The 14,107-nt window shown below is 33.8% G+C and overlaps 1 protein-coding gene across 2 annotated transcripts in view; it reads left to right on the forward strand.

Annotated features, from left to right (window-relative positions):
- LOC106477510 (brefeldin A-inhibited guanine nucleotide-exchange protein 3-like) overlaps window positions 1-14,107 on the forward strand; it is a 128,862-nt gene that overhangs the window by 109,091 nt on the left and 5,664 nt on the right. For both annotated transcript variants that reach the window (XM_022381466.1, XM_022381467.1), the window contains exons 31-33: window positions 11,159-11,387; window positions 12,678-12,817; window positions 12,964-13,148. In XM_022381466.1, coding sequence (XP_022237174.1) covers window positions 11,159-11,387; window positions 12,678-12,817; window positions 12,964-13,148 — 554 coding nt within the window. The remainder of the gene's footprint in view (window positions 1-11,158; window positions 11,388-12,677; window positions 12,818-12,963; window positions 13,149-14,107) is intronic.

A 14,107-nucleotide genomic window follows, 5' to 3' on the forward strand; every position in this document is an offset into this window, starting at 1 on the left:
GTTTCAACAGATAATGTGTTATCACATCTGATTGAGGTATTTTTTGTTCAGTTCGGTAAAGGCTGAATTGAAAATTTCTTGGTTATTAACTTTGAAATAGTAAGATATATCACTTAAGGCACAACAGCATTTTCTACATTTCCCTCTAAAAAACGTCTGTTAATACGTCATATCCGGCGCGCGATATTGTATATACTTTTTGTAACATACCTATCTGAACTTGTAACACTCTTCCCGTAAGTTAGTTTGCATCTTATGTCATCTTATCACAGGCCAGCTATCAGCCAGTTTTACATTGTTTGAAATAATCAAATGTTAGGAAAGTAGAAATTACTCAAATTGAGTAAATGTTTTTATAATGTATCTGGAACTCTAAATGATCTGTCATGTTGAGAGTGGCCAAAATAATATTAACAGCGAGCAAAGAACAAATTCCAAAACTAAACGTAGTTTGAATGTTTTTACTATTTTTAACTAGCTTACGTACATTGGGCTCTCCAGGAGATGACATAAGGGCTGCAGATCAGAACGGCGATTCCCCTGTGTCACTCCCTGGAGAGGTCGTAAGGGTACATGTCAGGTTTGATGACAGTCGGTCCAGTATTTTTACAAATTATAAGTGGACATGTACACAGACTTCTGTCAAATAACGGTTTAAGAATTTATATTGGTCATTCCTTAGTTATTTTTTACTTCTGTAACGCCGGCCAAAGCAAGAATTTCTTGATGTTATTCCCTTAACAACAGTTCTTCTTTAGCCACGAAATTCCGTCCGCAACAACTCGGTAATCAAAGAAATTAAATGATTGCTGAAGTTGACGTAATATATACAACAACAGAGCTTATACTTGAACTAAAAATATTCCAAAAGTGCAATGGAGCATACACGTTCCTTATAGAACAATTAGCGACCTGTTGTACGGCGAGGTTATACTGTACATATCAAAACTTTTCAGCTCCCGCGATGAATTGTACTTGCCGTGACTTATGACTAAAGTGAAGGCATCCTCTAGGGCATTTTGATTCGTTGTATTCTAAACTTGCATTATTCGGTGAAAGTTAAATTTGTGCTTAAGGATTTTATGAGGTTAACATAAAATAGTTCCCAGTTTGGAGGCAAAATAAAGTTTGGAATATATTAAGGAAAGGTTAGCCCAATTTTTATCACGTACTGCTTATCAAATCGGAGAGAAACGGTCTAAAAATTACTCGAAAATAAGCGTTCTTCGGTCGATAGAGCAGGGAAAAGAAATAAATATGATAAAAGCAACAGATTTGTGGTTAGAATATAAACTATTCTGATGCTGTGACGTATAAATCTTGTATATTTTTCTGTCGTCATCGTAATTACCACAACTTAGAAAGCAAGTATTAAATTCGCTTAAATAATCATCAGCGGCATCTTGCGTCTAAAACGTGCAGCACGCTTGATAATGATGGGCACGATCTGCCAATAAACGTCATGAGTAATGTATAGGCATGAATGCCATATGGACGGAGGATGACTAATTCACATATTCTATACAGACTGTTATCAAAAAGAACAATTAAATATATCAAAACTCTAATTAGCCAAGGATTTTTCACTCAACAAAAAACAAGATTGTGATCACTTGGCTTAGTGAACCATGCTTTGATTATATTTATATAACCCCCTCTTCCCCCCTTAAAAAAACAAGAAATCTAATGTGGTCAAGACCTATTACGAACTCAAATATACTTTTAGACTTTACCCATTATTTTCCGTGCTGTATGAACTGTAATTGACATAGCATGAATCATTATTGTTATTGGTGAGGCTATCAATACTTAAAAACTTACTTATACGTTAAATAGATATCGATTTATTGCTGGTAGAAAGAAAAACCGAAAGTTCAGTATAATTACATTTTATACTTGGCAAGTTGGGCAGTGATTAAACACAGGATGCCGCTTGGGCCGGGGGGAGGAAAGCGGAACGATTTAAATTACGTAACAACTATCATCAGCAGACGTCCCAGAGGTCTCTCCTTGTCAGTGTTGGTACTAGTTTGGTCACGACGACGATAACACTAAATCTTGTTTTTTCTTTGACTTTTTGCCAGCGGAGAAATGAAATAGAGCTCAGTTGGAAAAAAAAAAATCGACTATATAAATAAGGTGGAGAAATAATAGGTATAAAGCTGAACAGAAGATTAAAGGGAGGAATAAAATTTGATGATATGATGATGATGATGTATGGTTTATAAAGCATATATCATTGATACTCTAAGAATGTCTTGTTGACAACCAAAGATGTATCAAATAGAAAGATTGAATATCATTGTTTAAAACTGATTCTGTGTTATTGTAATATATATTAAGACAACCTCTACCTATTGCTGGACTAAGTTCCCAGCCACAACACTGTTCTGTAGTTACTAAGCAATCCCTTCTTAGGAGAAAACTTACCAGTTTAATATTGTCTAGTGATTAACTATGTTATTTTTAGGCATAATATATCGCCATGAAGACTTCTTCAGAGGCTCACTTTACAATCACGGAAGAAACTAAATGTGATTTTAGACCTATTTTGTGTAAATTATCGATTATAAAATGGCTTAGAATAAATAGTGTAATATCAGATGATTATATATATATATAATTATAACTAGTGTAAATATGTACGTAAACACACACACACAACTTTAACTCGCTAAAAATAACAAGAAATTCTAAACATACAGTGAAATATAATAGGAAACCGTTCATAAAGACCATCCACTGTTTGTTCGTTTCAGGTTCTTTAATGAAGTGCCTATTTGTATTTTCTATTCATTCCGTACTAGTCACTTAACCAACACTGCTCATTGCAGTAATTGAGATTCAATATTGTTGTAGAAGTTACTTAACTAACCGTGTAGTGGTTTAATTTGGATTCAACGTTGTTTAAAAAGTCACTAAACCAACTCAACACATTATTATAAATGGAATTCAACATTGTTGTACAACTTAACTAACCCTGCATAGTGTAAAAGCTGCGATTCCCCTAATTAAGCACTTTGTAAAATGTGTTTAATATCGTAATGATGATTGAGCAAGAAAATATTTTAATTTTTTAGAAAATGGAAAAGTCTATTTCAAGTTACATCTGTAGATGTATAGATTCATCACATTTGAATCTTAATGGAAGTGTACAAATCTTTGATTCGGTACATAAAGTTTTTGTCACTCAAATGAGGCTATATGAAAGATGAGATATTACGGTAAGTGTGAGAAATCGTAACCTAATAACACCTTGTAATGATTTGTTTTACCCAAGCTTTAATTTCGTATAGAATATCTGTCTGAAGTGTTGCTTTTAAAGGTGTATTCGAGATAGTTAAAAACACATAGGATCAGACAATTGGTACCTATTTGAGCGCGAATGTGTGTGTATGTGTACATATATTTGTCTGTTCTTTATGCACGGCCACATCTTTAAATCTACAAACTCAGTGTACAGATACAATTTTATGCGGAATGTAACATGGGCTATGTGGCGGATTTTTTTTGGTAATGTATGATCAGGAGGGCTATTATTTACGTTTGCCGTCTGTGTGAGGACTTCTCCTAATCATTCTATCCATTATTAATTAAGTGTTAAAACGATTTAAAACTTCGTGGAGTAAAAAAAAATGTGCTCCCCCCCCCACTGTCTTCTACACATATATGCCCACTCTTTAATACCCCTTCATTGAAGAAGGCTGGTGCTTTCTCTCCAACATGTGCGCACACTCCCTCAACTAAATAGGCTTGGTTTAGCAATTCCTTTTGCTTTGCTTGCGTGTACTCGCAAGAATCAGCTATACGATGACTTTGCAAAAACGTTTGGTATCGGTAAATTTTCATTTACGTTGTATTGGAACGATAATAACGGCAGAAAACACTGCAAACGACACTTGACCACACAGCAGAAATCATGACACCAAAAGGTAGGGAAGTTTATTTTTGCAAACACATGCAAGAAGCAGGAGCAATGAACCTGGTTTTACTTTGAATAAAATAACTTCAGTAATTGTTTTTGCACATTGTTATTTTTATTGATTTTAATCAAAATTTTTAGTTATATAACGAAATCATTTTGATTTTTTGTGTGTGCAAAACAACTCAGGATATTTAAAGCCATTTTCATTCGAGCAACGATGGATTCTCTGCTAATATCACATAAAAAATGTTATTTATCTAGATCGTATATAGCAAACAACCCATCAATCTTTTTTATTTAATAGACGAGTAAGGAAAACAAATAACATTTTTGAAATATTGGTTCACAGGTAAATAAATGTCTAACCCGCAAGCGTTCTCCAAGTTACGTAAACAGACGAAAAAACATATTTTAGTTGTTTTCAAAGTTATGTTGATGAATAAGCAGCCCTCTAACTTTTCAAGTTATGCAGAGACAACAACTAATCACTCATAGTGTCGTTTGCCATATGATATATACTGATGGAAATTATCATTTACTTCTGAAAGACTGACAAGTCGATAACTTAGCCCGTCTTCCTAGTGTTCTATAAACAAACGATTCAGATAAAGAGTCCTTAAACCGTTTATCAAATTATATGACTAGATAAAAAGCCTTTTGTATTCTTTATCACTCAAACATATATTGGTAAGTAAATAAATAACCGTAAAAAAATGCAGTGTGGTATCTAGAAGGAAAACGCTTGGTCCCCGGTAGCTTAGCTCCGAACTTTAGGACTTGCAATGCTAAACTTCGAGATTGACCGAATTTTACCCATTTGTTTAGTAACGTTTCAAGGTTTATTTAACCGTATTACCAATCCTTAGTCTTTCTTATAGGCGTGTCGATAAATTTCGACAAAAAGTTAGAAAACGCGACCTCTATTGTCCAGATAATTTGAAAAACTTTTCTACAAATCTTGATGAAACCACAATGGCGAGCCGTAAGTTGAAATAGAAAGACAATTTTTTTTTTAATTACCTGGAGAGTAAAGTTCGTTTTTTAACTTTATTGCAGAAAATGGCTAAATCTCTCCAGTATACGCTGCCAATTACATAGATATAGATAAAAAAAACATTTAATCCTTTTGTCAGTTACGTTAACAAAAAGCCAACCATTGACCAATTTCATGAAGTAAAACAACTCTTAACCATTTTTTTCAAATTTAAAATGGATAAAATTAGATATATTTTTGCGAGTAACTAAGTTATAACTTACAAATTGTTATTAAAAGTGGAAGCTGTTGTCTTCTTAAGACAAATTTATAACAGCATCCAGTTGCCCCTTGTGGCTTAACAATAAGCGCGAGATCTTATAACACTAGAATTAGGGATTATATTCCTGCAGTGGGCACAGCACAGATAACCCACATTGCATATTTGTGCTTAATAACATAAAAACGGGTAACATTTAACTATGGGCATTGGGGTATTTTTTAGCAACACCATGGTTTAGAGATGTCAAAAACTAGGAGTTTTCAAAGTTGATGCAATTCCTTTGAGGTTCTGGATAAGGCTTGAGGAAATGTTTCCGCTTTCCTTTACCAAAACGTTGCCCTGCTGATCAAGCATGTCTGGTAGATGTCTGTCCCACATGTGTTCCATGGGGTTGAGAAATCGCTGGCCAGTCAATTCTCAATTTATCATCTTAATTAAATTAGGTCCAACTGTACTAGAAAAAGGCCTAACACTGGCTGCTGGGATTTTGTTCTTATCATACACATCATTCAGACAACAATTTCCAACAGTATAAAGACCATTAAGTCCATCGTATGGTATATCTGGAACGCATCATCTTAGAGTACATCGAACCTTTTATACTCAGTCATAACGTTTGGTTAACAGGCTATCCACACACACACACAGACAATGACAGCTATCGTGGAAGTACAAACACAACCATTATTCCTGTGATATAAAAAGATTGTTTAATAATTTAATTGGGTACTACTAACAAGCATTGGTAAGAATGACCAAATTACCACAGCCACCCGTAGTAACGACTCTTAGATTGATTTTTTTTAAATAATATAACTAAATGAAAACAATGGAGCCATTTCCCAAGATACGTCAACATAGCCAAAAGAGCACCCAAGTTTTGGCGATTGGTGCTTTTGACTAAGCTGCTTTTCCTTTAGTCTGTTAGTTCAGAATTAGAGACAGCAATGTGTAGCTTTGCGCGAAAATTCTTAAAATAAAGATACAAAATCTGTCTCTGTCCTTTTCAGTACTATAAAATATAATCTTTCTGAACTTGACAAGAGTTTAAGACTTCTGCTAACTTCCCTTCTCATTAATTAATCAATCGAAAGCTGATACTTACATTTTGTTGTAGTATCTGTTTGGCAAATATAGTGCCGCAGTTTCGAATCTAGGTGTCAATTTTCACTTTAAAAAAAATTACATATTAAAACGGCGTTCTACTCTTAACATTTCTGTATCTTGACAGACAAATTATATAACTCCCAACTGGTTTTTAAGTTATTTAGGCAAACGACCTCAATCGATGTCAGTTATGTAGACGAATAAACTATTTTAATATTGATGTGTTTCATATTTATTATTTTACCACTATACATATGTGCCAAGAAAATGTCTAATTTTATAGGATTTCAAGGCTTTGGAAACACACAAACTAATAATGATATTATATAGACAGATAGACTGGCGTCCAATTTCAAAGTTACTTAGACAAACGAGACTTAGCCTTTTTGTAAATTATGTAAAACCAAAAAAAGAAAAGGAAGCTAGTAACATTTAGTTGTTGTCCAAGAGCTATAGAAAAATAAACAAAACCCTTGTAATATTTTTAAAGTTTTTTGTGTGTGGAGATAAACTGTTTTTCAAGGAAGACAAAGTTACGTTTTTCAATCATTATTCACTTGTGTTATTTCTTATAGCATTGTAAGCATTCTTGTTTGTTATGATTGATGGTAAGTTTTTTCATTCGTTTATTGTTTGTTTTTCTCCTGCAAGGCCGGGAATGGCCTGGTGGTTAGCGTGCTTTGACTGTGAATCCTAAGATTCATTGTTCGTGGACTGTTGTCGCAAAAACGTGTTTCTAAGTTTAGGGCCTTGATGTGTTATAAGATTGATGTTCGTGAAATCCCAATATTCCATCAAACAGGGTAGACCCAAGTGTTGACGACGGAGTTTTTTCACTAGTTGTCTTTCCTTTAGTCTGTTTGTTCAAAATTAGGGACAGATATCCAGAGACAGTTCTTTGTTTAGCGTTAAGCGAACACTGAATTAAAACACTAATCCTTCCTCCACAGTTAAGTCTTAGTTTTTCTGGTAAGTAACGATGAACTTTGGATTTTAAGGGCGTGTGAAAATCGAGAAAATTAATTTGATATACACACGCACTTCAAAAAGAAAAAAGACGTCAATAGCGTAAATAATACAAGTAAAACTGTTGGTAAATATTACACCCCTGTTTTCCTTTGTCTCTTCTCCCACAAGGGCTTCTCTAACCAGAAGAACGTGACCTCTTATTATATGGCACGGTGTTTATATATATGTAATATGGGCATGTTGTAATTTATCAAGTTATGTAATAACTTAAATGAAAAATGTAAAAAAAAAGAAAAATCGTTTCCACCATGTGATTTCCTGAATTCGAAATATTTTTACATATTTTGCTTTGTCATCGTGATGAAAAACAAATGTATTATTTTAATTACATATATTTTTTGCGCTAAGAAGTTAAGGTGAGTGCTAAGCCCCAGAGACTACAATATATTGGCCTGTGCAATCAGAAACGCGTTGTTGCGTAAGGGAAACGTCTGTTTTTGTTTTGTTTTTTTTGTAACAAGACGTGCACGTCCTTATTTGCATATAGCAGAGTTTTGTAAGTGGAGAATTAACACCGAGGCTCGTTTACTCCTCAAAATTATAAAAGAGGGAAAATATTCAAGTCTAACAGCTTTGACTTTGCAAGGACTTGCAATTAAACCCTTTCATGTGAGACTTACATCACCATGGTAACATTTTATAAAAGTATAATTGTGTGTGTGTCAAATATTTTTACGTTTTCACCCTGCTGTTATATTAAATTTATTTCTACTATTGCTTCTTTTTTGCTTTTCATAATCTGGATAACGGGTGATTTTTACAGACCATTTTGATCAGTAGGATTTGAACATTTTATCTCTTCATTCTGTTTAGATACGAGATACGCGGCTTGCAAATTACATTGTAGAATAGTTTGTCGTGCACATTATTATTAGGCTTATGGTATTACAGTCATCTTGTGAGTGGAACTTTGCTCTAAGATCCTTTAACTTGAAGAACTTCATTTTTTGACAAATATACATAAGGGTGATTATTGATTAATCAAATTCCTAACATTTTTTAAATATTTTTTTGAATATCTAACTGTGCGATATGCTTATACTGTAAATGTTATAGACATTCATAGTACTTATTAATTATTTATAATTATTTGTGCTTTTGTTAGGCAAGAACAATAACCTCATTCATTCAGACTGTCAGTTTCATGAAGTATAATATTATCACTTTAGGTATGAAATCAATAACCTCCAGCATTCATGTTCAGTCACAACTTTAAACATACCCTTCAGGTTATGCAAGGACTGAGTGTATGAGCCTTTGAATTCAGGTTCTAGAAGTAATGTAACCTTTAAAGCAACGCTATACAAAGATTAAAATGTTTTTGGTTTTTTCATGAGGTGATGTGACAACTTCCACTGTTACAATCAAGACAGATTAAGGATTCAACATTTTGCATTCAGACTTTCCCAAGACTAACTTATTTCATTTAGATTTTTATCATGACAACTCAAGTTTATATCAGGACTGTTCATGTTGTATGTTGAAGCTGTAATCTCTTAAATTAAAGTTATTTTAGAACTATTACCTTACAAAGTCAGGTTGTATCAAACTTATAATGTCTTTCAATCAGATTTTATTGGGATTTTCAGTTCTGACATTTAGTATGTACTGTGATTGTCGGCCCTCTTTTTAGATTTTTTTTAGGACAGGGACTGTATTCTTTTGAACTAAAACTGGTAAAAGTTTAAAAGAAACAAATTTTTGCCATGCCTTTGCAAGACACATAGAGCTGGTGCTTTGAAACTCTGGTTACAAGTGTATGAGAATGGTGATTCATCCACCTTGGACTGGATGCCATTAATTGCAGCTTCACTCAGCTGGGTAGACTGGAACAAGTGGGATAAAGGGTTATTCAAGGACACAACAGCATCATGTGGGCCAGCCTAGAACTCACATCCCTAAAACCTATTTCAATTAAGTCATTTCCTCTATAAAGTCAGTCAGATTTCATCAGAACTATAGCCTGTGCTATTCATATTGTATTAAGTTTATAACATTTTACATTAAGTTGCATTAGGACTATATCCTTTTCCATTTGGAGTATATTATGGCTTAGTACTTTCAGGCTTTTTCTTTTCTTCAAGACTATAACCATTTGTGATCAGGTAATATCAGATTTTTGATGGCTGAAGTCTCAGTTATATTGTATCCTGTATCAAGATTATAAACTTTGAGACTGTGGCTGTTAAAGCTGTATCAACTTGTACATTCAGGTTATTTCAGAACTACGAGTATTTGAATACTGCCTGTTACAGAACTATATACTTGCACTCAGACTGTTTTGGGACCAGTGCTTGAGTGAGGAAGGATGCCGTTTCACGTCCTTTTCAGGAGGTACTGAAACAATCCCATTACCTTTTAGTAGACTGTAAGCTTCTCAGAAGGGAAAGGTACAATAAATGATACAATAAGTACTTATGGCAGCAAGAGACTGAGGAAAGAAACTATATTTTCTTCTTAGAATGTCATGTAAGAGTGAGGCAGGATTGAGACAAAGTAGTACAGGGATGGAGCAAATGAAACTTCTTGCTTAAGTGGTTTACTGTAACCATTTTAACAGACTTATCATACAGAAAGCCATAGTCAGCAACTTGACCAGTATGGCTACATATGGCATAGCATGAATACTCATTTCATTTACTAGCTGCTTGATGAGGTATGCAACAGTTGCATGGGAGGTATGATGGGATGCTTTATCTTGGTGAACTCATACTCTATTTACCTTGTTTTCATACAAAATCAGTATTTCTATGGGATACATAAGGTCTAGAACATTGGTTTAATAAAAAGCAGACTTCATCTTGATTTTTGTATCCACTCTTCTCATTCTTAACTTGTCCGTGGTGTAGTGTCCAACTGTGATCATGAATATCTTCAAAAAGGTGTCATAATGTGCCATGTACCATTTTTGGAAGTTTCTTTCACTCATTGACTGGTAGAAAATAGTATGAGACCTGTTGTAGTTCTCAAGATGTACCTATAATATTATTGTGTGTCACCACATAGTTCCATAGTTAGGTACCATTAATACAGTTGTTCTTCCCTTCCTGGATGCATCATGGAAGCAACTTGTGTTTGTCACTTTTCTAGAGAAACATCTTTCTTGGTTATGTTACATACTGTTGCCTGTGACATGTGGATAACCTTTGCCACTGACTTTTGTACTCGTAGGGATTCTCACATGTTACAAGATGCTACAGTTTGCTTACCACCTCTGGGGTACAACTTGTTTCAGATAGCTTATTCCTTTCTTTTTTTCCTATCCCCTCAAGGAACGAGGAAGATTACCATCCTGGAAATATTAAATCCCTGATCTGAACACATTTTCATAATCCGAGTGTATGAATATTTTATGTTGGAAAAGGCTGTTACATGTATTTCTCAAAAGCGATCAGTTTTTGTTGGCATCACACTACCTACAAAATGCTAAACAATGTAAAAATGTAGTTCTTGTACATTCTATTCCACTGTGGACTTTTATATCCACTGTGGTTGTCATGTGGCTTGCTAATTTACATATTCAAAATTGTTTTGATATAAAGTACTGAAACCTTGTATACTTTAATTTCTCTCGTATCCATAAAGAATTAATATGAGGACATTGTATTGGCCCAAGTAGTTGATTAAATTGGTAAAATAGGAAGTATTAAAACAAGCATGTTCAAGGCTGTAGTCAATCCTCCATCAGTTTGAATGTAATATTTGACTCTCTCACTCTATTCATTAGCTGCATCTAACTAGTTTTCTTGATAATGTTAGAATATGAAATATACAGCTAATTATTATTTTAGAAATATACTTAAATATGAACTAGTACAGATTATCTCGCTTGAAATTTCAGACATGTTATAACAAGTGCAGCTCCTGTTTTTACACCTGACCTGTGGACTATTGTATGTGTCCACCTCCAGAGGGCGTTTAGGGTCACCTTGCAGAGTGTGCGACAGTTGATGGTATGTTTTCATACAGATTCTGAAAACTTTTATGGAGACATTGGTCAGGTAAAAGTCGCTGCACGTAGAGACTGCACTGTTGCTGAGTCCGAACGTCTTAGGCAGCTTGCACATCAGGTAAGAACTGTGAAATATTTTTTTTCAAATTGGAATCCTTCATTTGAAACTCATTAGTGTAAAAGTTTGTGTTCAGAATTGTACATTTTTGCTCAGAATGATTTTCTGCTATTATTTTCTATTGTTTTTTTTCCCATAGAACTTTAAAGGGACAAAAATGAGGTAATTAGCCCATCATGGATGTCCCTTCCAGCTCCCAACTATAACCATCCCTTACTACTCATGTATTCTTCCAATCTTTTCTTGAACTCAGTTAAATTTTCTGCCTCCCTTGAAGGCAGCTAATTCCAAAAACCAACCACCCTGTTTGAAAAATAATACTGTCTAAACTGCAGATGACTCATATGCTGCCAAATTATGATTTTATGACCCCATGTCCTATTGTTTTCACTGTTAAACACAAAGTTTGATGGATCTATATTATAGTACCCTTAATAATCTTAAACACCTCAATCAAATCCCCTCTGACCCTTCTCTTCTCCAGAGAAAACAAGTTTAAATATTTTGGTCTCCTCATAGGACAATCCCACCATCTCAGGTATCATTTTAGTGACTCTTTTCTGAATCTTCTCCAACAATTCCGTGTCCTTCTTGAGGAAGGGAGCCCAAAACAGTACACAGTACTCTAAATGAGGCCTCACTTATAGACTTGTTTATATAGGCCAACTTTAGTTTCTATAAAGTGCTCCTGTATAATACATAGCTCAGTGTACCAGAATAATTGAAAATTCTGGTCGATTAGGAGGAATGTGATATTTGCAAAGGGCTTCCATGTGAGTTGAAACCTTTGATAAGTCTATGTGGTGCTAGATATTAATGCTTTTTTTTTTTCACTTATAAAGTAGCTTGAATAACATTTTTTCTTTATTCTATTTCCTGGTCTTTCAGTCAGTAGTAGAAACAATGGCAGCATCTGATTTTAATATATGTACAGAAACTTTTCAAAGGAGCAAACTATCATGCATGATTTGATAGTTATAATATTACATCACGAGTCTCTTAAATGTAAGATGTTTCATGTGGTATTGTTTCTTTGCATACACTTAAGATTCCTTGTCTTGGATATCTTACAATCGTCTGTATAAATTTTGTTATATTACTATATTCAGTTTGGTAAAAAAAAAAATGTATGTAGATGTTTAGATCTGCCTCTAAACTTATTTTTGCAAGTACTGTGTAACAGATGGGATTCTCCCTCATTGTTGCCCTGGTTTAACATGTGTGTTAAAATACCTTCTCTGTGTGAAACATATATTAACATTACTGTATTTACTCAAAATGTGTCTACAGGTATTTTTCCTCGACTGTCAGCGAGTTAATCCCATGACTGGTGCACATGAATCTACTATTGATGATGAACGTTCATACATCTTTCTGCTGCATCCTCCCGATGTAGAAAGTACTCTCAATCCAGAAATGTTCATTATTAGGTTTGTACTGTGTTGAGTAGAATTCAGTAAAATTTAATTCTCAACTTAACTGTTGATTGTTATTTTGAGCAAGATAGAAATTATAATTTGAAAACAAGTTTTAGTATAGAAATTTATTCAAGTGTAATGCTGTATTTATTTCAAAGGGTACCCTTCCGCAGTTTAGTTGTTGGATTGCTGTCACATCAAATCTTGCTTCAGACTATGGCCACAGTTTTGCTTCAAGGAACTCCACATCTGTTACCTAGTGTGGCAACACTTCTTCCAAGTTCTGTGGCCAACAGCAATGCCAGTTATATGAATAACAGCTCGTCCAGTACTTCTCTACCAGGTACAAATCTTGTTATTGCTTTCATACTTATCAGATTTAGTTTGATGTGTATGTGCTATGTGATAGTTACCACGATTTGATTTTATGCCACTGAAATATATAGGCTATTTGTACATCAACTATGGCTTGTTAAACAGATGTTGTGTTTACATAATTTTTGGGTTAAGTTTTACATTTTATTAAAGCTAGGTAGATGTGTTTTATTATCTAAGAGTTAAGCTCTAAACATTCTTAAAGTTACATAGAGGTGTTGATGTTATCTATGCATTACATTCTACACTTTCTTAAAGCTAGGTAAATGTGTTGATATTATTTGTGGATTGAACTTTAAATCTTATCAAAGCTAGGTAGGTATGTCAGTATTATCTTTGAGATAAGTTGATGTGCTAACTTCTAGCTAAATATATATGTGTGTATGTCATCTTTAGGCTATATAATATGCTAACTTGAAGGTGAAACAAATGGTATGCTTACAGTTAATTTGGGGTAGTTAATTAACTTTAAAGTTATTAAAAAGTGTGTATATTTTCTTTAAGCTAGATCAAAGGTGGTTGCAGACCTCATTGACTAAATGTTATTTTAGACAGGCAAGAAGTGGTCATGTAACATTTGAATGAAGAAATATGACATCCAGCAATCAAAAATGCAACACATTCATTTAAACTTCTAACACAGTACATTGGAGAACTAATAATAATATGTATATTTAACTTACCCTTAAATGAGGTGAAATACTGCTTAGACTTTTCATCTTCATAAAAACAACAATTAGGATAAACAGGCTCTGAACTTTTAATGTGAAATAGGCAATATTTAGTTTTTCATAGGTGATACCTCATTTTAGAAGTTCTGTGCTTCTATACATAGTGTATAGACTTATTGTCCATGTTTTGTTTTGTATAATATATATATATATATATATACTAGTAATTCAGTACATTAGATTATTTAGGTAGTTA

Source organism: Limulus polyphemus, unplaced genomic scaffold (genome assembly GCF_000517525.1).
Source record: "Limulus polyphemus unplaced genomic scaffold, Limulus_polyphemus-2.1.2 Scaffold166, whole genome shotgun sequence".
In the NCBI taxonomy this organism is placed as follows: Eukaryota; Metazoa; Arthropoda; class Merostomata; order Xiphosura; family Limulidae; genus Limulus; species Limulus polyphemus.